The 21,591-nt window shown below is 56.2% G+C and overlaps 1 protein-coding gene and 1 non-coding gene across 2 annotated transcripts in view; both read left to right on the top strand.

The window, feature by feature from the left end:
• Positions 1 to 20,765, top strand: part of ANK1 (ankyrin 1) — a 232,872-nt gene extending 212,107 nt beyond the window's left edge. The window contains 6 exon segments of the mRNA XM_021078313.1: positions 2,978 to 3,085; positions 3,088 to 3,535; positions 7,006 to 7,246; positions 11,524 to 11,610; positions 12,771 to 12,911; positions 20,312 to 20,765. Of these exon segments, the coding sequence (XP_020933972.1) occupies positions 2,978 to 3,085; positions 3,088 to 3,535; positions 7,006 to 7,246; positions 11,524 to 11,610; positions 12,771 to 12,911; positions 20,312 to 20,338 (1,052 nt within the window). The 3' untranslated portion in view covers positions 20,339 to 20,765.
• MIR486-1 (microRNA 486-1) lies at positions 14,089 to 14,168 on the top strand. The gene has a single exon (NR_035384.1). It is a non-coding gene; the product is annotated as a microRNA 486-1 (primary transcript).

Here is a 21,591-nt window from a genome sequence, read left to right as displayed (position 1 = left end):
AAATAGTGGGGTGGGAGTAGGCAGCGTTTGAACAAAGGCTGGAAGGAGATGAGGGGTGGGCATGTAAGCTGGGGAGCACGCCCAGTCAAGCATTCCAGGCCGGATCCTTGAGCAGGTGTGCATGTGCAGAACAGCGAGGGGCTAGAGGTCCAGAGGGGAGAAAGTAAGGGCAGGGGCAATGGGAGGCCAGCTCTCCCAGGCCATCCTGAGGACACTGGTTTTACTGGGAGGAGGATGGAGAGCTGCTGTAGGCTTGAAACAAAGAATAACAACATCTAACGAGAGCAGCTCCCGTCAAAGCTCAGCATAACAAACCCAATGAGTATCCATGAGGATGAGGGTTCAATCCCTGGCCTCGCTCAGTGGGTTAAGGATCCAGCATTGCTGTAAATAAAGGTAGAGGTTGCAGACACGGCTCAGATCTGGCATTGTTGTGGCTGTGGCATAGGCTGGCAGCTCCAGCTCCGATTGGACCCCTAGCCTGGGAACTTCCATATGCCGCCAGGGCAACCCTAAAAAAAAAAGAAAGAAAGAAAAAGTTGGATATATTTTATTCAAAAGAAAGCTCAATTCAAAATGGAAATAATATAATACTTTCAAGAAGAAAAGTAATTATGTGGCTCTTACATGTTCTGCTCTCGTAGGTCTGGAGAGATTTCCATGGTGATTGCCCTGGGTTCCCAGTTAGGTCACAGTTTCACATGCGGCGACCTGGTGTTGCTGTCATGGGAAGCTCTGATGCATCATTTCCCCCAGCCTCTCTGTCCCTCCTAGTCTGGCCAGAGCTGCAGGGCTCCCTTAGTCCCTACCCCGGAACAGCCCTATCCCCAGCCACCCCTTCCCATGGTCTCTCCTCCTTCTCTTAACTCCTGGGACCTGGAACCACATGGCCTTGTAGAGACCAGTCTGCAGAAAAGCTCTCCTGGAAGATTAAGGGGAGGATGAGCATGGAGCCTGGTTCCCGCACCCTGAACACCTGTAATCCTTAGTGTGGCGGTTTTACCAAGTTTGGGTATGGTCACCTGTTCATCCCGTGCCCCCCCTTACATCTGAAAGCTCCGCACTGGGGGCCAGGGGCTTCCCTGTCTTGTTCTAGGCAGGTGGGAAGAAAAAGTAGACAGGTCCCCTGTCCTTGGAGTTGTAGTACATGACCTGGCCAGGACAGAATGTGAGGCAGGCTCGAAGAGAGGGGTCCAGGTGAGCTGGAGTTGTTGGGAAATTGTCATGAGAGAGGATAAAGAGAACCTGTCATGCGTGTGTGTCTATGTGTGTTTATGTGTCTGTATTTGTGTGTGTTTGTATGTGTGTCTGAGTGTGTGTTTATCTGAGTTTGTGTGTTTATGTGTATGTATGTGTATCTATGTGTTTGTGTGTCTGTGTGTGTCTGTGTATGTATGTATGTTTGTGTGTGTGTCTAAGTGTCTGTTTATCTGAGTTTGTGTGTTTATGTGTATGTATGTGTATCTTTGTGTGTAGTTGTGTGTGTTTGTGTGTAGTTGTGTGTGTTTGTATATGTGTATCTGTGTGTTTGTGTGTCTGCGTATGTATGTATGTGTGTGTATGTGTGTGTCTAAGTGTCTGTGTGTGTGTCTGTGTATTTGTCTATGTTTGTGTGTCTGTGTATTTGTGTGTGTCTGTGTTTGTGTCTGTGTTTTCGAGTCTGTGTGAGTGTGTGTCTAAGTGTCTGTATGTTTGTGTGCATGTGTGTTTGTGTCTTTGTTTAGAATCCCCAGATCTTTAGCACATAGGTACTTGGCCTGGACCCAGACCTCAGTTAATATTTCTGGTTGAAGGTGAGAGAATGAGGCTAGCCAAGCTCCGTAGGAAGTAGAAGAAATGGGGGGCAGCTAGGAGAGCAGGGCACCCCACCCTGGCCTCGCTGGATCTCCAGAGGTTGTGAGCACACTCCCGTGCCCGGTCCCCCACAACTGGTCTGAGGGTAGGAACTTGCCTCCCAGCCCTTCCTCTGCCCACAGGTTGGCACCTGTTCAGAGGGGGAGGCAAGGCCCTCTTCCCTGATGCAGGGGAGCCTCCTCCACAGCTGGTGGAGAGCTGAGGCATCACCTGCGGAGCTCCGCCCACGACACAAAAAGGGGCCTCGCGCTTACACCTGCTCCCTCAGTGTCCTCCTCACCTCTGCACATCACAGCCATCAGGAAACTATCAGGGACTCGTGTCAGAGCTTGGCCACAAGGAACAGATGTGGGACAGGCTGTGCAGACCACAGGGCTATGCCTTAGGGTCCTATGCCCATGGGTTCACAGCTGCCCTGACAAGGAGCTGGGGGCAGAGTGTGAGGCAGCAGCAAGTGTGCCTGGGACCCCGAGCGCCCTGAGAACACACCCTTGTGCCACCTTAGATCATTCACAGTTCCTGGAACCCCTTATACCCCTGTGGACATGTGACTTCATCCCAAACCTAGGGGTCTCCTGTTGGACCACAGTGCCAAGGTCTGCAGATGCTCAGTGTGCTGGCCACACTGAGCTGGGGGCACCAACCTTGGTCCTGGGGCTGACCCCTCCCTTGGAGGTGCATACCTAACGTAGCCCCCCGGGTTGTGCCCAAGGGACGCTGGGGTAAAGACCGAGCACTAACTCCTGCCGGCCTGGGAGCCATGGGTCTTTCACCTGATCCGGGCGGGTTGAGCTCAAGGCCTTGGATCAAAGCGTCTTGATCCCCGCTCTGGACTGGAAGAGAAAGCATTCCAGCGTTTCTCTTGGCGTCCAGCAGAGGAGCCCCCTCCCGGCCCCCCCCCTGCCCCCCCATCCCCACCCCCACTCCCAACCCCCACCCCAGAGCCTTGTTCTCTTGCCCAGCGGCCTGGGCAGCAGCCACAAGGCTTGGGGAGCCCCTCCCCGCAATGCGCATGCCCGTCCGTGGCCTTAGCTGTGTGCGCGCGTGCACGCGCGTGGCCCCGCTCGTGAACGCGGGATGGAAATCGCTGCTGGAGCATGTCGCCCTCTGTCTGCCCATCCAGGTTACTCCTCGCTGCAGGACGAGCTGCTGTCCCCCGCCTCCCTGCACTACGCGCTTCCCTCTCCGCTGCGCGCAGACCAGTACTGGAACGAGGTGGCCGTCATAGACGCCATCCCCTGGCGGGCACGGAGCATGACGCCATGCTGGAGATGTCTGACATGCAGGTGTGGTCCGCGGGCCTCACGCCCTCCCTGGTCACTGCTGAGGACTCCTCTCTGGAGTGCAGCAAGGCCGAGGACTCGGACGCCACCGGCCACGAGTGGAAGCTGGAGGGGGCGCTCTCCGAGGGACCCCAGGGCCCCACGCTGGGCTCTCTGGACCTCGTGGAGGACGACACAGTGGATTCAGATGCCACAAATGGCCTTATCGATTTGCTTGACCAGGAGGAAGGTCAGAGGTCAGAAGAGAAGCTGCCAGGTCATGAGAGGCAGGAGGACTCGCCAGGTGCAGGGCAGGACTCAGAGAATGAAGTGTCTCTTGTTTCAGGCCAGCAGAGGGTACAAGCCCGCATCACAGAATCCTCCAGCGTGAGTCGGGTGACGGAGTCCAGCCGGGACAGGTAAGGACTGGGCTGCTGTGCAGGATGCCTTCCACTGTCCTGGGCTTTCGGTTGTTGCCGTACCTGGCGGTGAGTACGGAGGTGACTCTTAGGTGCTGCCATACTCTGTGTTCTGCACCCTGGAGCAAACAAATTCAGTAAGACGCCCAGCCCACACTGCACTCAGACCTCTGTTGTGTGTTGGTGGAGCTGAGTCTGCAAAGGCCAGTCCCTTCTCCAAGGAGAGGGATAGGGCACAGGGCCGGGGCGGCGGGGGGGCGGGGGGATGGTTGTTGGCCAGCAGAAGAGAGGCTGAGGGTGTGGACCTGGGGATTGGGTCCTCAGGAGAGAGATTTTAAGGCCTGGAGAACCCACATCTCGGCCCCCATCGCTCTTGTGTGTGTTGAAGACCATACTTGGAAACCTAGCAGCACCGAGCCCTGGGAAGCTCTTTGTGCGGTCACAGGGCCTGCGTGTGACAGAGCTGATAAGGGTGCCCTTTGTGACAGAGTGAGGCCAGTGGGCTTATCTGGGGCAGGGCAGAGCTGCAGCTGTTAGAGAGAGTTCTTTTCCCCGGCAGCTCCTCACTCCCCTCCCGCCATGGGAGGGCCCAGGCCTGGTCCAGTAGCAGGGACGCACGCTGGCAGTGAGGCAGAAGGGCCTTTTGCCCCTTGTCCCCAGGCCGTGGGCCCAACACACATCCATGCAGTGGACACCCGCCACACCCCAGTGCTCTGCTGAGTGCAGAGGGGGCTTGGTGCGAGAAAGACAGACAGACGGTGACAGGTCTGGCTTTGGTTTCCAGGACTGGCACAGGAAGAGGGTGGCAGAGGCCCTGTCCTCTAAAGTTTCCCTGAAGCAAGGAGATAGCTCCTGGGCTCCCAGAGGGCTGTAGCCATCCATGGAGCTCAGGGCTGGCCATTTCCTCTTCCCACCTGCATCCTCCTCCCAGAAGCCCAGGCAGATGGGCCCCTCCCCCGGCTCCAGCCAACACAGCCCGCATCCCATCATAGGCAGAAAGAGGAAAGCTGTTTAGGGAATGAGACGACAGCAAGAGTTCATGTAGTGTCTCAAAGGCATTGTTTGATTCAGGGGAAGAATTAGGCAGAGTGAGGTGTGAGGATTCAGAGCGAAGTCCCTGCCCTGCTACCACCTGTGATGGCTGTTCACTTAGCAGGCACTGACTGGGCCATTCCTGTTGTGGCTCAGCGGGTCAAGAACCTGACTGCTATCCATGAGGATGTGGGTGCGAGCCCCGGCCTCAGCCAGTGGGTTAAGGATCCGTGTTGCCACAAGCTTCTGCACCAACTGTCTGGGTACAATCATTAGATGGTGGGGTCACTAGACGGGGTGCTGGGCCCCAGAATGTCACAGGCTGGCCCTGGGACCTGGGTCAGCCCTCCAGGGGGGGACAGACACATTTCACGCACTCACTCAGCAGTATGTGCGGGGTGCTGACTGTGGGCCAGGCCCCAATACAGATGTCTCGGAGCTGGGGATGTGGATAAGCAAACACGCGAAAGTCTCTGCCTGCAAGACACTGATGTGCCAGAGGGGAAGCTGACAATAGACATGTAAAGTAAAGGGACTTAAAAGTAACTAAGAGAGGAGTTCCCGTTGGGGCTCAGCATGTCAAGAATCGGACATAGTGTCGGTGAGGAAGCAGGTTCAATCTCCGGCCTCACTCAGTGGGTTAAGGATCCAGCGTTACCTCAAGCTGCTGCGTAGGTGGCAGATGTGGCTTGGATCTAATGTTGCCTTGGCTGTGGCTGTGGTGTAGGCCTGCAGCTGCAGCTCCAATTCAACCCCTAGCCTGGGAACTTCCATATGCCATGGTGCGACCATAGAAAGAGAAAATGATAATTGAGACTGCTAATTAATTATAATGTGAATTAATGTTAATGCTAAAAAGAAAAATAAAGCCCAGAAGGAGGTGGTTGAAACTGTAAAGAGGGTAGCCAGTGACACCTGAGAGTGACATTGGGAGAAAGACTTAAAGGAATTAAGGCCAGCAGCAGGCCCAGCTGGTGCAGTGGCCCTGGGGTGGAGCTCGCCTGGCATATGCAAGAAACAACAAGATGGTCGACGTGCCAAGAGCGGGGTAGTCACAGGAAACGAGGTCAGAGAGGAGATGGGGCCAGATACGTGAGGCCTTGGGATCCTGGAAAGACTTTGGCTTTTTTTTTTTTTTTTTTTTTTGTCTTTTTGCCATTTATTGGGCCACTCTCGAGCATATGGAGGTTCCCAGGCTAGGGGTCGAATCGGAGCTGTAGCCTCCGGCCTACGCCAGAGCCACAGCCACGCGGGATCCGAGCCACATCTGCAACCTACACCACAGCTCACAGCAACACCGGATCCTTAACCTACTGAGTGAGGCCAGGGATCGAACCCGCAACCTCATGGTTCCTAGTCGGATTCGTTAACCACTGCGCCACGACGGGAACTCCAAGAGTTTGGCTTTGACTGGTTTGGAGAACCACGGGGGTTTCAAGCAGAGGAGCGAGATGGTCTGACCACTGCCAGACACAGCTGGGGGGGGCGGGGTGGAGGCAAGAGTTAATGGTGACATGGACCAAGATGGTGGCAATTTGGTGGCCAGGGTTGGTCGTGTTCAGGGTGTCTTTGAAAGTTGAACCAAAAGAGTTTGCTAACAAGTGAGATGTAGAGTGTGAGAGAAAGGGGTGCGGGTGGGGGGTCCAAGAGGACACAGGTGTCCTTGACCTGCTACCTGAAGGGATGAGGATGTAGCGGGAAGACGGATGGGACGGGTCTGGGGAGAAGACCTCGAGTGCGGGCTTGTGTGCTGCCCCTGAGATGCCTGTCAGGAATCGCAGGTACAGATGTCCAAGAGGCAGCTAGACACACACACCTGCAATTCAGGGAGGAGGTGGTGCAGATTAAGCCATGGATTGAATGGGCTCACAGAGAAAGTGGGGACAGACAGAGCATGGTCTGAGCCCTGAGCCTGGAGCCTTCCAGGGTCAGGAGTCAGGGGAATTAGGAGGAGCCCACAAAGTCCACTGAGAAGGGGTGGCCAGAGAAGGAGGGGAAACCAGGCATATGTGTCCCAGAGGCTGCAAAACAGCCTGCTTCAAGGGGCGGGGGGACCGTCTTGCCAGCTGAGCCCTGGGATGAGGACTGAGGGGTCGGGGTGCCAGGGTGGGGGCGCAGGAGGGAAGCAGGTGGGATACCCGCTGATTGGACCGGCAGTGTGAGAGCTACGTGCCTGGGGAGCCATGAGTGCCCACCTGGCCACACAGAGGGTGGGGCCCAGCAGCACTGGCATCCATGCCCTCTCCACTGGTACAGCAGGATGGCCCACACCTACCTGTCTGGACAGGGTGCTCCACCGTGTCATTGCTCACACTGTCCCGTCCCTCAGGTGGGCGGTGCAGGCTGCACCTTGGGCGGGCCAGGGCTCTGGAGGGGTAGGGTCTCTGAGAGCAGAGGCTGGGGGCAACTGGTGACCTGTGTCTCTCCCTGGGCCCCAGGCTGCAGGCGTGGGATGCAGAAGGCTCCATCGTCTCCTACCTGCAAGAGGTGACTCAGGGTTCCTGGCCAGAGGAGAGAACGGTCCACACCATCAGAGACCTGGAGCCCAGCGGGTCCCGGGAATCCGAGGAGGTCCTGGGGTCTGCGGCCGAGCACTTGGAGGCCGGCAGGGAACAGAGACTTCGAGGCTCCCAAGAATGGATGCCAGAGGCTGACAGCACCTTCTCCTTCCAGGTAAAGGTGAACTCCCCTGGGGAGGCATCTCAGACGCCGCCCCCAGTGGGAGGGGCCAGGCCTGGGGCCAACGCTCATTGGCTCGAGCTCCCAGCCGGTGTGTCCTCCTTGAAAACTGTGGCCGTGGCTTCTCTTTCTGTCTACCTGTCTGCCTCCTGGATCCCTGTGAGGGGGGGCTTACCTTGGTGGAGTTCCAGAACCTTCTAGACACTTGTGCTCCCAACCCCCACTGCCGCACTCAGCTGTTGCTCCCACTCGCCCAGGGTCACAGGGCCAGAGGTGGGCTTTGCAGGAGCCGTGGTTTTGTTTTTATTCTTCTGTCCTGTTTTAGGAAGACAGGCTTAGAACCCAGAGACCTGGGTGCTAGGCTAAAAGGGTCCTGTGTGTCCTAGTGTCCTACTGGCCCCTGAGTTTCCTCGTATAAATGAGGTAGAAGATGGATGATCGCCAGGGTTCACTCAGGAATTCCACACCTGTGTGGGTGGGCTCTCCTCCTGGGACAGGCTGGGGCAGAGAGCATGGCCCTACCACAGGCTCCCAGAACCTCCCAACCTCCCCATTTCATTTTATTTATTCTCTTTTATCTTCACTCCCTGTTCCCACAGTTACCCATTTTAATGTGGGTTTTGAAACATTTTTATTAGGAAAAATTACAAATAGATACAAAACAGACAAAACAGGGAATCCCTTTGTGGCCTACCTGATAAGGATCTGGCATTCTCACTGCTGTGGCTCGGGTCAGGTCCCCGCCCCAGGCACGTCCATGTGCCTTGGGTTGGCCAAAAACAAAAAACACCATCAAAAGAAACAGAACAGCCTATTGCCTCTGCTGGCACACAGCCCCCAGGCTCCACCACTGTTCACTCATGGCCAGTCTGGTTTCATCAACTACCCGCCTCTTCCCTCCATATCATCTTGAAGCTAATCCCAGACATTTTATGAACGTGTGTGTGTGTGTGTGTGCGCGTGTGTTTTATGGCTGCATCCACAGCACATGGAAGTTCCTGGGCCAGGGATTGAATCCAAGCTGCAGCTGCGGTAGCACCATATCCTTTAATCCACTGCACGGGGCCGGGGATCAAACCTGCACCTCTTCAGCGGCCGGAGCTGCTGCAATCAGATCCTTAACCCACTGCCCCACTGCGGGAACTCCCATGAATGTCTTTTTAATTTGTGCATCTTTATGAAGTTCGCATCGCTGTTCCGTGCATGGGTGATTTTAACCTGTCTATAAGGATGGGCTCCGTGTCTCCCCAGTTCCTCCTCCTCCATCAGTGCTGTCTCTTCCTCCTCCTCCCCTCTCCTCTGCATCCTTCTTCTCCGCAGCACCCCCACTCCTGTCCGAGCCTGAGCCTCACAGGCACCTCTGAGGACCCCAGCACCAGGCCGGCTCCACAACAGCCTGGGCTGCTGGCTCCCAAGAGTTGCCAGGAATTAAACAGCGTTTTATTTAGAATGCTTCCCTGCCAAGGATGTTCCACGGATGAGACAGGCGGCTACACCCATTTTTAACCCCAGGCCACCCAGTGCATTCTTGGCCTTGGCCATGGGGCTGTTCCGCGGCACCACTTCTGCTCCTCCCAGGAGTGAATATTTATCCCAAAGCACACATGCCCTCCCCTGGGTCTGCATCCGGGTTTGGAGACGGAGGAGGATGCCAGGAGGGTGGGGGCGGACTGGAGAGGGAGCAGGACCGCCCCCAGGGGACCGAGAGAGAAACCCTCTAGGTCATCTGGTCCACCCGCCTCGTTTACAGCTGAGGAAACTGAGGCCCAGGGAGGCCAGCCTCAGGGCCAGGAGAGTCTGGGACCTCCTGGTTCCCAGTCTGCATGCGGGTGCAGAGCCCAGCACCTCCCTGGTCTAGGAGTGGATGGGAGGGTAGGTGAGCTGTTTTCTTCGAGGCACCAGGGGAGGATAATGCGGTGACCGTGCCAAAAGCATCTGTTCACTAGTGTTTCCCATTGAGTCTCAGAAAACAACAGAGAGGGGGCGGGGCCTGTGACTGGGGATCTGGGACGCCCACCTGAACCTGCCAGGCAGCCGGTGCCTCTCTGCGGCCCCGGGGGCAGTGTCTGCGCCTGGACTCCTCCAGGACTGGCTCAGACCCAGGTCTCGAGTTACCCCTCGCGTGTTCCAGGTGCTTCCTCGTTGAGATGAGGCAGGTTGTACAGTGATTGGAGTTGGAGATCTGTCTCTCCTTTCCTTCCTCTTTGACCTAGGCAGGTTACTTAACCTCTCTGCGCTTCGTTTCCTTTGTGTGAAAGGGGAAAACCTTAGCCACGATGGGGGGTGGGGGGCGGCCCCAAGTGTCACGGAGTTCGTACATGACCCATGCACAGAGCCCACCCAGGGAGCAGCCAGCATGGGAGCTTTGCTGCCACCATCCCTATCGACGGGGTCCCAAACCCTGCGACCTCATGGCACTCTGGGGACAGGAGGAGAGCCCCTGGCTCCCGTTTGACAGCTGGGGAAACGGAGGCCCTGAGAAGGCGCCCCACCTCCCCAGCCCTGCAGCGAGCGAGCGAGCGGGCCCAGATCCTTGTTCTTTCCACCACGCCGGGCTGCTGCCCAAAGAGGAACAGGCTGATCTGAAAGCGGCATACCTTTCAGCCACAGCTGCTGCGCCTGCATTATCCAGTTCGCTGTTTAAGGGCGAGTTTAATGCGCATGGTTCCTGCCCCTGGTGTTGACAGCTCAGCACGGGAAGAGCCTTTAAGGACAGGCCTTAAATAGACATCCCAGTGACACGCTTACATGTCGGGCGGCTGTGCCGGGTAAGGGGTGGGGGATGCAGAGCTGAGGGGCTAATGCAACTGCATGGGCTTCCAGGGGCCCCAGTGCCCGTGCATGCGGCACACGCTACACCCATTTGGCTGGGCCTGAGCAGATCCCTCACCCAGAGCTGTTTTTGAAGCAGACCCTGAACCTTTCAGGGTGTTGGCCCCACGAGTGGGGTGACATCATTCTGACTGTGGCAGCAGCAGCCTGGGAACACACACAAGTAGCCACATTCCCCAGATGTCTTATTGTCCCAAGTCCTGAACGAGACCATTTTCCTGGGCAGAACCGCCTCTCGTTGGCACAGGGGCACGTGGGCCCCCCTGCTAGCTCCTGGGGTGGGTGTCACACACGTGGTGACTTGTACACGGCTTCCAGTCCCCAGGACAGGCACACCTGCCGACTTCCTTCTAGCCCCAACCGACAGCCTGGCAGCTGGTTTGGGAGCTAAAATTACCGGAGCCTGACGTCATCCGGGTGCAAGGGCAGATGCCAGGCTCCCGGCAGGAGGGCAGTAGATCCAGAGGGGGACCTGCAGCTTCCCGCCCCGGGGAGAGGATGGAAGGGGTGCTGGGGGGCCTGTGGAGTCCCAGAGCAGAATGAGCGGCCGGACCCCCGCCTCTCGGCCCCCTGGCTCCGCTGGCCCTGGAGGGCGGGGCTGGTGAGGAGGCGAGAATGTGGACGTTCGTCACCCAGCTCCTCGTCACCCTGGTGCTGCTGGGCTTCTTCCTGGTCAGCTGCCAGAACGTGATGCACATTGTCCGGGGCTCTCTGTGCTTCGTGCTGAAGCACATCCACCAGGAGCTGGACAAGGAGCTGGGGGAGAACGAGGGCCTGAGCGACGACGAGGAGGCCATCTCCACCAGGGTGGTGCGGCGCCGGGTCCTTCGGAAGGTAACCCGGGCGCAGGGGCGGGCGGGCGAGGGCCCAGCGGCGCAGGGATATGCGTGCAGGGACATGGGGCAGGACCTCTGCTGGTAGGAAGGCTGGGACGTGCAGGGGGCCAGAGCTGTGTGGCGCTCCCCCGGACCCCCTTTGGTGATGACAGAGAAGTCTCAGCTATGGGACCAGCCGGCCCTCCTCCTGCTCTGTCCCCAACCTGCTGGGTGAAACATAAAGTCACCCTCGAGGCGAAAGCACCTGTGGCCAGGTGTTCTCCCCTGTAAAGTGCCCTAGAAATGATTGATCGGGTGCCTCACCCGCTCTCCCAGGACCTCCTCCGTAAAACCTGCGTAATCGCCCCAATTTTGCCCACTGCAGAGCCATGGCAGGGATCAAGCACACAGCGCTCCTGTGAGCCCTGCCCCCCCCCTCAGGCACAGGGCCCCACGGGTTCCAACCTGGGACGGATGGTTCCGAGCCGCTTGCTGAGTTGCAGTTTCTGGCCATGGAGGGAATTTGTCTGGACTGTGGCTGTTGCTGCCGTAACGTTATTTCCTCATCCTCCGCCCTGATTCCCACATGCACATAGCAATCTTGAGTTTTCTCCCTTTCTCTAATTCCAGGGGAATGAGTTTCTTCAGAATATTCCAGGGGAGCAGGTGTCAGAGGAGCATTACACGGATGAGCAGGGCAATGTCGTCACCAGGAAGGTGGGTGCAGAGTCCCCAGAGGTGGCTGGGCTAGAAGCTAAAAGAGGTGGAAGGCGCACCCGCAGCTCCTCGATGCTGCCCTCACAGAGGCATAATGCGGCTCCGACGGGGCAGTTCGGGTATCTGCCTCAGTCCCCGCAGGCCATTTCTCACGGCCACTGTGCCCGATTCCGCCTGAATTCAGCTCCTGCTACTGTGTTCCAGAAGGAATGGGTCCCAGGGCAGAGCCCAAACCTAGTCCTGTGATGCCTGGCCCTGAAAACAGCTGTATGACAGCAGTACAGGGTGTGGGGTGGGGGGGTCCTTGCAGGCCTCCTAAGATGAAAAGGAGGTGGGCAGGCATGGGGTGGACGGCAGGTTTACATCAGAGGGCGTGATTCTGCCTGACAAGCGGTGGGCACTGTGCTGGGTGTGGGCAGAAGGGAGGTGGAAGAGTTCTCGTTGTGGCTCAGCAGGTTAAGAACCCGACATACCTGCTGTACAGCACAGGGGTTCTATCCAATCACTTGTGATAGAACTTGATGGAAGATAATATGAGAAAAAGAGCTGTGTATATATGTATAACTGGGTCCCTTTGCTGTATAGCAGAAATTGATAGAACATTGTGAATCATCTATAATTTTAAAAAAATTTTTAAAGAAATTAATAAACTTTTACAAATGCCTACCAAAAAAAAAGAACCCGACACGGTCTCTGAGAGGATGTGGGTTCCATCCCTGGCTTTGCTCAGTGGGTTAAGGATCCAGCGTTCCTGCAAGCTGCAGCATAGGTCACAGATGCAGCTCTGATTAGATCCCTAGCTTGGGAACTTCCAAGTACCTGAGGTGTGGCCCTAAAAAGACAAAAAAGGGGGCGAGGAGGAAGAGAAGGAAAACCTCATGTTGCCCCCATGTTCCCAGAGGTCAGGGCAGGCGCTGGCTTCCCTCTGCCCCAGCAGCAAGTGTCCTCGTTCCTGTTCTCACCTCCTACTCCTTGAGTGGCAGGTGCAGAGCAAAAAATCCTTGGAATGTTTGGGTTCATGAATCCGGGAGCGGGTGGTCCAGTGGAAGAAGTAGAAACACCCCTCCATCACACCAGGAGGCAGGGTGGAGCACTGTGGGCTCTGTCTTGACAGCTCTGTCTTGACAGCGTCTCCAGCCCCTTCTCCCTCTCTTTTCCAGGTCATCCGCAAAGTTGTTCGCCAGATAGACCCGTCCGGAGCCGATGACACCCAGGAGCACGAGGAGGTGATTTCTGAGGGGCCCCTGGAGGACCCTCATGAGCTGGAGGCTGATATTGATTACTTTGTCACACCTGCCAAGGTACCACCCGGACCGGGGCCTTCCCCAGGCCCTTGCTCTGCCGAGGGGCTGGTCTATAACTCTGCTGCCCTCTGTGCAGCCCGCCCGGGGTTCAGGCTGCACCTGCTGGCCTCCTGGCTCCCCCTTGAGCCTCCTCTGCAGGCTGTCTGGTTTTCTCTTGCAATTTCTGCCCGTCTCTCTGTGTGATCTGTCCTGCCTTCTGTCTGTCCTGCTGTCCCTAGGTGGAGCTGAGAGGGAACAGCCTTCACCCAGACCTGATAGAGGGCAGGAAGGGGGCACAGATAGTGAAGCGGGCCAGCCTCAAAAGGGGGAAGCAGTGATCTCAAGCCCCTCCCTGTCGAATGGCCTCTCTGGAGGTAACACCATGGTTTTCCAGCCTCCCTGCATGGCCTGGTCCCCCCAGTGGCTGCCACCTCCCAGAACGTGCGCCTCTCCTGGCCCCTCCCCACCCCCGCGTGACGGGCAGGCACTGCCGGGGTCTCCAGGCATAGACTGCCAACCTGCCTCTGAGCTCTGTCTCCTCCTCAAGAACAGGAGTTCCCGCTGTGGCTCAGTGGTCATGAATTCGATTAGTATCCATGAGGATGCAGGTTCAATCCCTGGCCTCCCTGTGGATTAAGGATCCAGCTGCGGCACAGGTCACCAATGCAGCTCCGATCCGGCAATGCCATGGCTGTGGTGTAGGCCACCGTGGCTGTGGTGTAGGCCTCAGCTGCAGCTCCTATTCCACTCCCTGCCTGGGAACGTCCACATGCCACCAGTGTGGCCACTTAAAAACAAACAAACAAACAAAAGACAGAAAACAAAACCAGATTTTAAAAAGCGAGTGAGAAGCCCTTGGCACACCTCAGTAGTGCCGTTGTCCTAGAAGCCCAGCATGGGGGTCTGGAGGGTGAGGAGCAGGGCCTTGGGGGTGCCGTCCAGTCTGCCAGGCTGTGCTCTTTCAATGCACGTGTCCAGGAAGACAGTGAGAGGCCTGGCACCCGGCTGTGCCTCGAATCTGGAACCCGAGGCCCCCCTCCACCTTGGTATTTCCTGAAGCATGTCACTCCCTTGCTTTCTAGGAAGAGGTGACGCTCACCAGAGGCTGTGGGGCAGCATGGCTGAGGGGCGGGGGCTGCAATGTGTGGGGAGCGGGCGGGGGAGGCCATCAAGGCTCTTGGGTGCGGGGAGCAGCGCTGGGGCTTCAGGGCCAGCTCGGACCTCTGACCTCCCTGACGGGTCCTGTACTGAGCTGCCCCGAGGCCCTCACTGTGCCCAGCTCGGGCCAGCTCAGTACCCGGCGCGTCGGGGTGGGAGTCGGCCGGAAGCAGGATGCATGTGGCCCCTGCACCCTGCACACACTGGGTTGTTGTCACTTAGACCCCCAGGGCCTGGCCCCGGACCCGGAGGCCAGCAGGCTTGCTTTCTGCAGTCGGCCAAAAGCAGGGCTGCTGCCTCCCAAACCCCCATAAGTGCTGACTCTGGGCTTCCCAACAGCCCTCAGCGCTTGGGCAGAAAAGAGGTCCAGGCGATCCAGTTGTACGACAAAATTAGACCTGACTCCTCAGCAGCTTAAGGAGGTCACAGTGTTAACCCTGACGCTGCTGGAGGCCACCAGGCTGCTGCTGTTAGGGCATCACTTATGATCGGTTCTGGAGATAAACCAAAGGTGCAAGTAAATTGAAAAAGCGGAGAGGAAGAAAAAAGACCCTCTTGGGCAGCAGCAGAAGCTTTAAATTCCAGATTCTTTTTGGTTCCCATTCTGCTGTTGTTTCTGAACAGAAGAGGGGCAGCCAGACGAGGGGAAGGGAGGAATCCAGGTATTTTTTTAAAACATTTCTGTTTGGCGTTCCCACTGTGGCTCAGTGCTAATGAACCCAACTAGCATCTGTGAGGACGCAGGTTCGATCCCTGGCCCCGTCTGTGGGTTCAGGATCCAGTGTTAGGTATAGGTCGCAGATGTGGCTCAAGTCCTGTGTTGAGCTGTGGTGCAGGCCAGCAGCTGTAGCTCCAACTGGACCCCTAGCCTGGGAACTTCCATATGCCGTGGGTTCAGCCCTAAAAAAGCAAAAAAAAAAAAGTTTCTGTAGATGACCTGCAAGGTGGCTGAACCCCCACAAGGGGCATGTGGTGCAGACCACCTGGCGTGGGTGTCAGGAACATGGGCCAGAGCAGCCTGGCTGCAGCACAGGGATGGGACCTCTGCCAGGAAGTGACCAGAAATGTACGCGGTGGCAAGGGAACCAGCATAGAGGAGGCTCTTCCCTGGTCCCAAGAGCCCAGGGAAGGGGGGAGCGGGGGGACACAGCCTACAATGCTGTAGCCTCCAAGCAAGACAGAGGCCGCAACAACACGGGCAAAGGGCCGAGGGCTCTCTGATCCTTCACACTTGGTACCTGCCGCTCGCAAACGTGGACCGTCCCCAGTGTTGGTGGATTCCAGATAATTGCACACTTGCAGATTCGCCTCCTAGCTAAAAGGTATTGTAACCCCAAAGCGACAGTGACAGCGCTGCCTTTTCCTGGCCTTTCAGGGATGGTGGTGAAGCATTGGAGTGGCCCTTTTTGCCTGTTCCCAGCTGAGGTCAAACAAGGCCCCCTGTTTCAGCTCACGCTCTCAACGAGTGTCCTTTTATGCTTTTTGTTGGCAATTCGGCTGTTTGAAATGGCCCCTCCACCCATGGTCCCTAAGAGCAGCAACGCCGTGATGGGCTGCGTGGAGAAAACATGCACTGGATGAGCTTTGTCCAGGCATGCGTGACAGGAGAAACGAGTTCAGGGTTAATAAAGCAACCGTATGCAGTGGACCCTTGAACTCCTTGGGGGTTGGGGTGCTGAACCCCCCTCCCCCACAGGCAGTTGAAAATCCCAGTGCTTCTTTCTTGGAAAAAAAAGGTCTTCATGAATGACTCAGCCCAGGGCAGGAAGCTGAAACTGTGTAGAGAGAATCAGGGCTCAAACCCTTGTGCTTTTGATTCTACATGTTGCGATCTGTAATCGGGTATAAACTTTTCCCACCCTTAGTTAATGTAAAGATCTGTAAAATGAGGAGCTCCCATTGTGGCTCAGTGGGTCAAGGACCCGACGCTGTCTCTCTGAGGATTCGGGTTCGATCTCTAGCCTCGCTCACTGAGTTAAGGATCCAGCATTGGCACAAGCTGCAATGTAGGTCACAGCGAGGCCTGGCTCCCCCTGTTTCCAGGTTGCGTTACCTGCACATCGTTTAACTCCCCAAGCTCGGGTCAGAGGGATGAAATTGGTCACACTGGCGCAAAAGGCTTAAAAATAACCATGGTAGGAGTTCCCATTGTGGCTCAGCAGGTTAAGAACCGGACTAGTATCCATGAGGATGTAGGTTCGATTCCTGGCCTCGCTCAGTGTGTTAAGGATCTGGCATTGCCTTGAGCTGTGGTGTAGGTCACAGATGCAGCTTGGATCCGGTGTTGTTGTGGCTGTGGCGCAGGCCTCAGCTGTAGCTCCTATTTGACTCCTAGCCAGGGAACTTCCATGTGCTGCAGGTGTGGCCCTAAAAAGAAAAAATAATAATAACCATGGCAACTATGAGTATGGTTGTAAAGACGAAGAAGAAGAGGTGTATTCTGGCGCCCCATCAATTGCAGGTCTGGAAGCATGACGGGGGGCGGGTCTGCTGACTCTCTAAGCCTCAGGTGCCCTGGCTGTGAAATGGCAGCAATGCCGATATTCCCTCTATAGGGCAGTTATGTTTGTGAAAGGGGTGTCTTTTCTTTTTTATCCTGTCAAGTCCTAATCCACTGTTTCTCGTCATGTCTCACAGCCATCCGAGGGTCTGCTTAAAACAAAGATTCTTGGTCCTTGCCCCAGACCTTCTACACTAAAATTCTGGAACTCAGCAAAAAAAAAAAAAAAAAATTAAGGAGTTCCCATCGTGGCCCAGTGGTTAATGAATCCAACTAGGAACCATGAGGTTGCAGGTTTGATCCCTGGCCTCGCTCAGTGGGTTAAGGATCCGGTGTTGCCGTGAGCCGTGGTGTTGGTCCCAGACGTGGCTCGGATCCTGCGTTGCTGTGGCTGTGGTGTAGGCTGGCAGCTACAGCTCTGATTAGACCCCTAGCCTGGGAACCTCCATATGCTGCGGGTGCAGCCCTAGGAAAAAAAAGACCAAAAAATTCTGTTACTCAGGATTCTGCAGCAAGCTTGAGGGATCTTGATACATTTTGAGGACTAGGTTATCAGGACCAACTCTGGTGTTCCTTCCCAAACCTCCCTGAGGTGCTGTGGCTTAGACGTTACACCTAAAAGATGAGATGAGTGATGGCCGCAGTTTGTTCAGAACCGTGGAACCCCCACCCCCAAAAGAGCAGAATACCCCTATCCTCGTCTCCTGTTCCAATTCCCCCTGCCCCAACAATCATTGCTGACCTTGGGGAGGATTTTGCATGAGGCCTGGCAGGTGGGGGAGGGGTGCTTTCTGGTCGTATCTAAGAAGCTGGAAAATTGCTGGTTAGTCAGGCCTAATCCTGTGCAGCCGACAGTAGCAGCTGGTGGGTTTTGCTCTGTGCCCAGGTACGTAGGTCCAAGAATCAGGGTGTCAGCGCTGCTACAGGATAGGGCAGCTGGGCACTGGATGGCAGCCCTGCCTCCTGGGACTCGGGAAGCTGTGGCCTGAGATGGCTGTTGCTTTTTTTAATTTTCCTTTTTAAGAGATACTTTCCATTCATACACTGTGGTTGTCAGACCTGTGTTAACTCTGACTAAATAGAGAAGTTTAGTGAATTTGAAAATGTATCTCTGGGAGTTCCCATGTGGCTCACTGGGTTAAGGACCCAGTGTTATCTCTGTGGGGATTTAGGTTCCATCCCTGGCCTCACTCAGGGGGTTAAGGATCCGGCGTTGCCACAAGCTGTGATGTGACGTAGGTCACAGATGTGGCTCGGATCCCGCATTGCCGGGGCTGTGGCGTAGACTGGCAGCTGCAGCTCCAATTCAACCCCTAGCCCAGGAATTTCCAAATGCTGCAGGAACAACCTAAAAAAAAAGAAAAGAAAAGAAAAAGAAAATAAATCTCTTAGTAACATTAGTAGGAGGAGGTGGGAAGGCCAGGGGTCATGTTTTACTTTGCTCTTTTGTTTTGGCTTTGCAGCACGTGGAAGTTCCTGGGTCAGGGATGGAATCCAAGTCGTAGCTGCCTCTGTGGCAGTGCCAGATCCTTTAACCCCCTGCACCCAGCCGGGGATCAAACCTGTACCTCCGCAGTGACTGAAGCCACTGCAGTCAGACACTTAATCCACTGCACCACAGCGGGAACTCCTTATTCTGCTCTTTTGTTTTCCATTACAGTCCACCCTCACTCCCCAGCCCCTGCAGAGTCTGGGCTTCAGGAAAGAGGAGAGAGAATCAGGCCCTGGGCAGGGGTGAGGACTGAGGGCCCAGCTCCAAGAGGTACCACAAGGAAAAAAGAACCCGGCCAAACAGCCCCTGGGAGCTGCTGGGGGCTATCTTCTAAGCATTTTTAAGGGGGGATCCTTTCTTGGGGGGTACCCAGGATGGCGGCAGAGGACTGGATGCAGCCAGAGACCCGCACTCTATTCCCACAACCCTGCCTTCAGTCTGTCCGTCCTCCTCCCGGAGTCTCGGCTCACCCAGAGACTGAAAGAGCAATTACCCAGAATGATGAACTTGAACTTTCTCCTCCGCTGTGTGTCCAGGCAGAAGAGTGGGAGGGAGATCGTAGCCGGTCTTCCCCAGGCTCAAGGTTTTATAAGGGTGTTGTGTGAGGCGTGCTTAGTACTGGGGTCAGCACGGGGGGACCCCATCAGAAAGGTAAGGGTGTTTATGCTCCAGGCGGGAAAATAAGCAGACAAGAAAAAGGACCCCCTGACAGAGCCTTTCCAGAGCTGATCTGGCAGTGTTTGATACCCCTCACTGTCCTGAGCGCGTGAGAGACCCCCTAGCTCTCACCCATCACAACAGTCTAACAGGTGCGTCCCACTAGGGCCCTCGTTTCCCAGCGGAGGAAACCGAGTCACAGAGAGGGTCAGAAACGGGACCCAGGCCTGCCCAGCAGGAAACGGGCAGACAGGAAACGAACTTGGGCAATCCGGCAGCTTCAGAGTTCATGCTGCCAACCACACTGTGATGGCAAGAAACGCAAGGCAGTGACAGGAGGGAGAGACAGAGGGAGCCGAGTTTTCAGGAAGGCCTCGTGCAGGAGAGGTCTGGAGGGTGGTGGGTCGAACTTCAGCCGAGAGGAGACTGGATGGCGTCCTTGGTGGGGCAGTGGGGGGTCGGAGGGGGGACACAGGCAAGCAGCAGCGGGCAGGGCATGTGGCTTCAGGGGACCCAGAGGAGGCTGCTTGGCTGACAGGGATCAGGCAGGGATGGAAGAGTCCCCTACAGGGTGGCAGCTCCTTCCAGACACAGCAGTCAAGGACCTGGCTTTGTACTCTGATGAGGAACTTGGCGCCACCCTCCATCCCTGGAGACCCACTCAGGGTCGCATTCACCTGGGTCACTTCCAGTTTCCTCCCCAAGCCTGGCACCTGTAGGGGTGCAGGACAAGCTCCCTGTCTGGGGACAGCTATGCTTCCATGAGCTACTTCCTGCCCCACCCAGGAGACTGTCAGCCCCTCTGAGTGCAAGTCCTGGCAGACAGTCCCGGGCGGCTGGTCTTGAAAGTGGTGTTTTCACCCCAGGTTGGACCACGAGGCCCCACTGGGGAGGCGGGAGCACTGTCTTGCTGGAATCCCAGGCTGCAGAATTGAACTTCACTTTGCAGGCAGAGCTGCTGCCTCCCAGGCTAAGAGACACACTCTCTTGAGAAGAGGCAGCTGGTTTTCAAAGAGCCCTTTGCCCCAACAGAGGTGGTCCATCTCTGGGGCACAGGGCAAGGAGTCAGAGGCCTCTGACAGTAGGAGCCTGTGGACCAGATCCGAAGAGGCACCGAGGTCCCCTGAGTCTGTGAGCTCCACATCTGCTCTGTCCTCGTCCCCCCCAACCCCCCCGCCAGGCTGGCTCACAGCTGACAGCCACACATGTTGGCTGAACTGAACAAGCCAGGGCACTGCCGCCTAGCCTGGTGCCTCTCCTGGCACGCACCTAGGTACTAGCATCTGCTGATGGGAGCCCCCTCCCCACCAGGTGGTTGTGCAAATACCCACCGTCTTCCAGGGAACTTATCCACTGGGTGAGAAGCTAGCAGCAGCCTCTGGGTCAGGGAGCCAGACAGCTGGTATTTCTGGAAGGTCAGGGGCCTGAGCTCAGCGCCTTTCAGCTCCCGCCTTGCCTGGGGAAGCTGCTTCTCCTGACGCACCCCCCCACCCACCCCACCCCCCCCCCGGCCAACCGAGAAGCCAGCACAAAACCCAGGATCCTGGGCTTTTGCTGGGAGTTGCACCTTCCCGCGCTAAGTGATGCCTTCTCTCTCTGTGTGTCCCTCAGGATCACACGTCGACACCCAACCCTTGAACTCCACACACTCTGCCACGCACCCAGGAGGAGAGCTGGCCCGGAGGCCCCGGAAGCAGCACACACGTCCCCCCGGAGGCTGACGGCATGACCTCTGTAAGGGACTTCCTTTAGTCACCTACTCGCATGAAGGACTGACTGTAGACGCATGACCTGCAGTCCTCAATCCTGCCTCTAGGACTGTGGAGCTCTGTTGGGAATCAGGACAGGATGAAGCCGCCCGAGCAGAGAGAGAGAGAGAGGGACGCGAGGGCGCAGGAGAGCGCTGAGCGCAACAGCAAACAAGGGCTCTTTTGTGGCTGGGATGAGATATTTTTTTAAATCATTTCAATTTCGACGTGTTACAGGGTACTTTTTTTTCAACCTCATCTGTAGGAAATCCATGTGAGCTTCCTGGAAAGGAAAAAACAAAAAAAAAAAAAAAAAACAAAAAGAACAAGAACCAATTCAGCCCCTTAATCCCTTGTCCTCGTCTGCCAGCCTTCCCCACCCGTACGTCCCACCCACCATTTATGACCGTCCCTTCCGATCCCCAGTGGACTGAACCTTCCAGGACGCTCTACATGGCATCAGGACACACACACACACGCGCACAGGCACATACACCCTCTCCCCTCTACTTAGTATACACACACAGATTTTACTGTGACGTCTGAAGCTGTGTAGACTCTCCTGTGGATAAACTGGAATTTTTTTTATGTTGTCTCTCTCTCTCTCCGCCAGTTTCAGTATCAATCATCTTCCAATGGAAAATCATCACCTTTAGAGTGCATTCGGGGTTCCTTGTGTTAGGGACATAAGAATTGAGGCGAGGACCCCCCCAGGCTTAGCTGTAGGGCTCCAAGGGAGCCGGCGCCCCCATCTGAAAGGGTCTTGCAGCTGGGGGAGGGCCGGTGGCTGTCCCAGGATTGCACCAGCATGTTCAATAGAGAAGAGGTTTTCTATATCTTCAAGCACTTATATCATAGTCCGTGTTCAAAGTGTAAACTCTGCAGTAATCAGCCTTGTGTATATGACAAACAATAAATACTATGCAAACCAATAGAAACACTTTAGCAGTATGTACAAAGCACTAACAGCTCAGCTCTGGAGGACTTCTCCAGGCTGCGGGAGAAGGACCTACTTAGCCCGTCTGTCGGTGAAAAGAGGAAGGGAGAACTAGTGAGGTTCCTGCCCCATCGGATCGCAGGTCAGTGGCCACCCCGAGGTCTCTCAGAGCGAACTTGGTGCTCTAAGCCCAGGCAGCCTCCAGC

Source organism: Sus scrofa, chromosome 17 (assembly GCF_000003025.6).
Source record: "Sus scrofa isolate TJ Tabasco breed Duroc chromosome 17, Sscrofa11.1, whole genome shotgun sequence".
NCBI classification, from domain to species: domain Eukaryota; kingdom Metazoa; phylum Chordata; class Mammalia; order Artiodactyla; family Suidae; genus Sus; species Sus scrofa.
The sequence above is the reverse complement of the archived record's forward strand: the minus strand, read 5'-3'. Positions and strand labels throughout refer to the sequence as shown.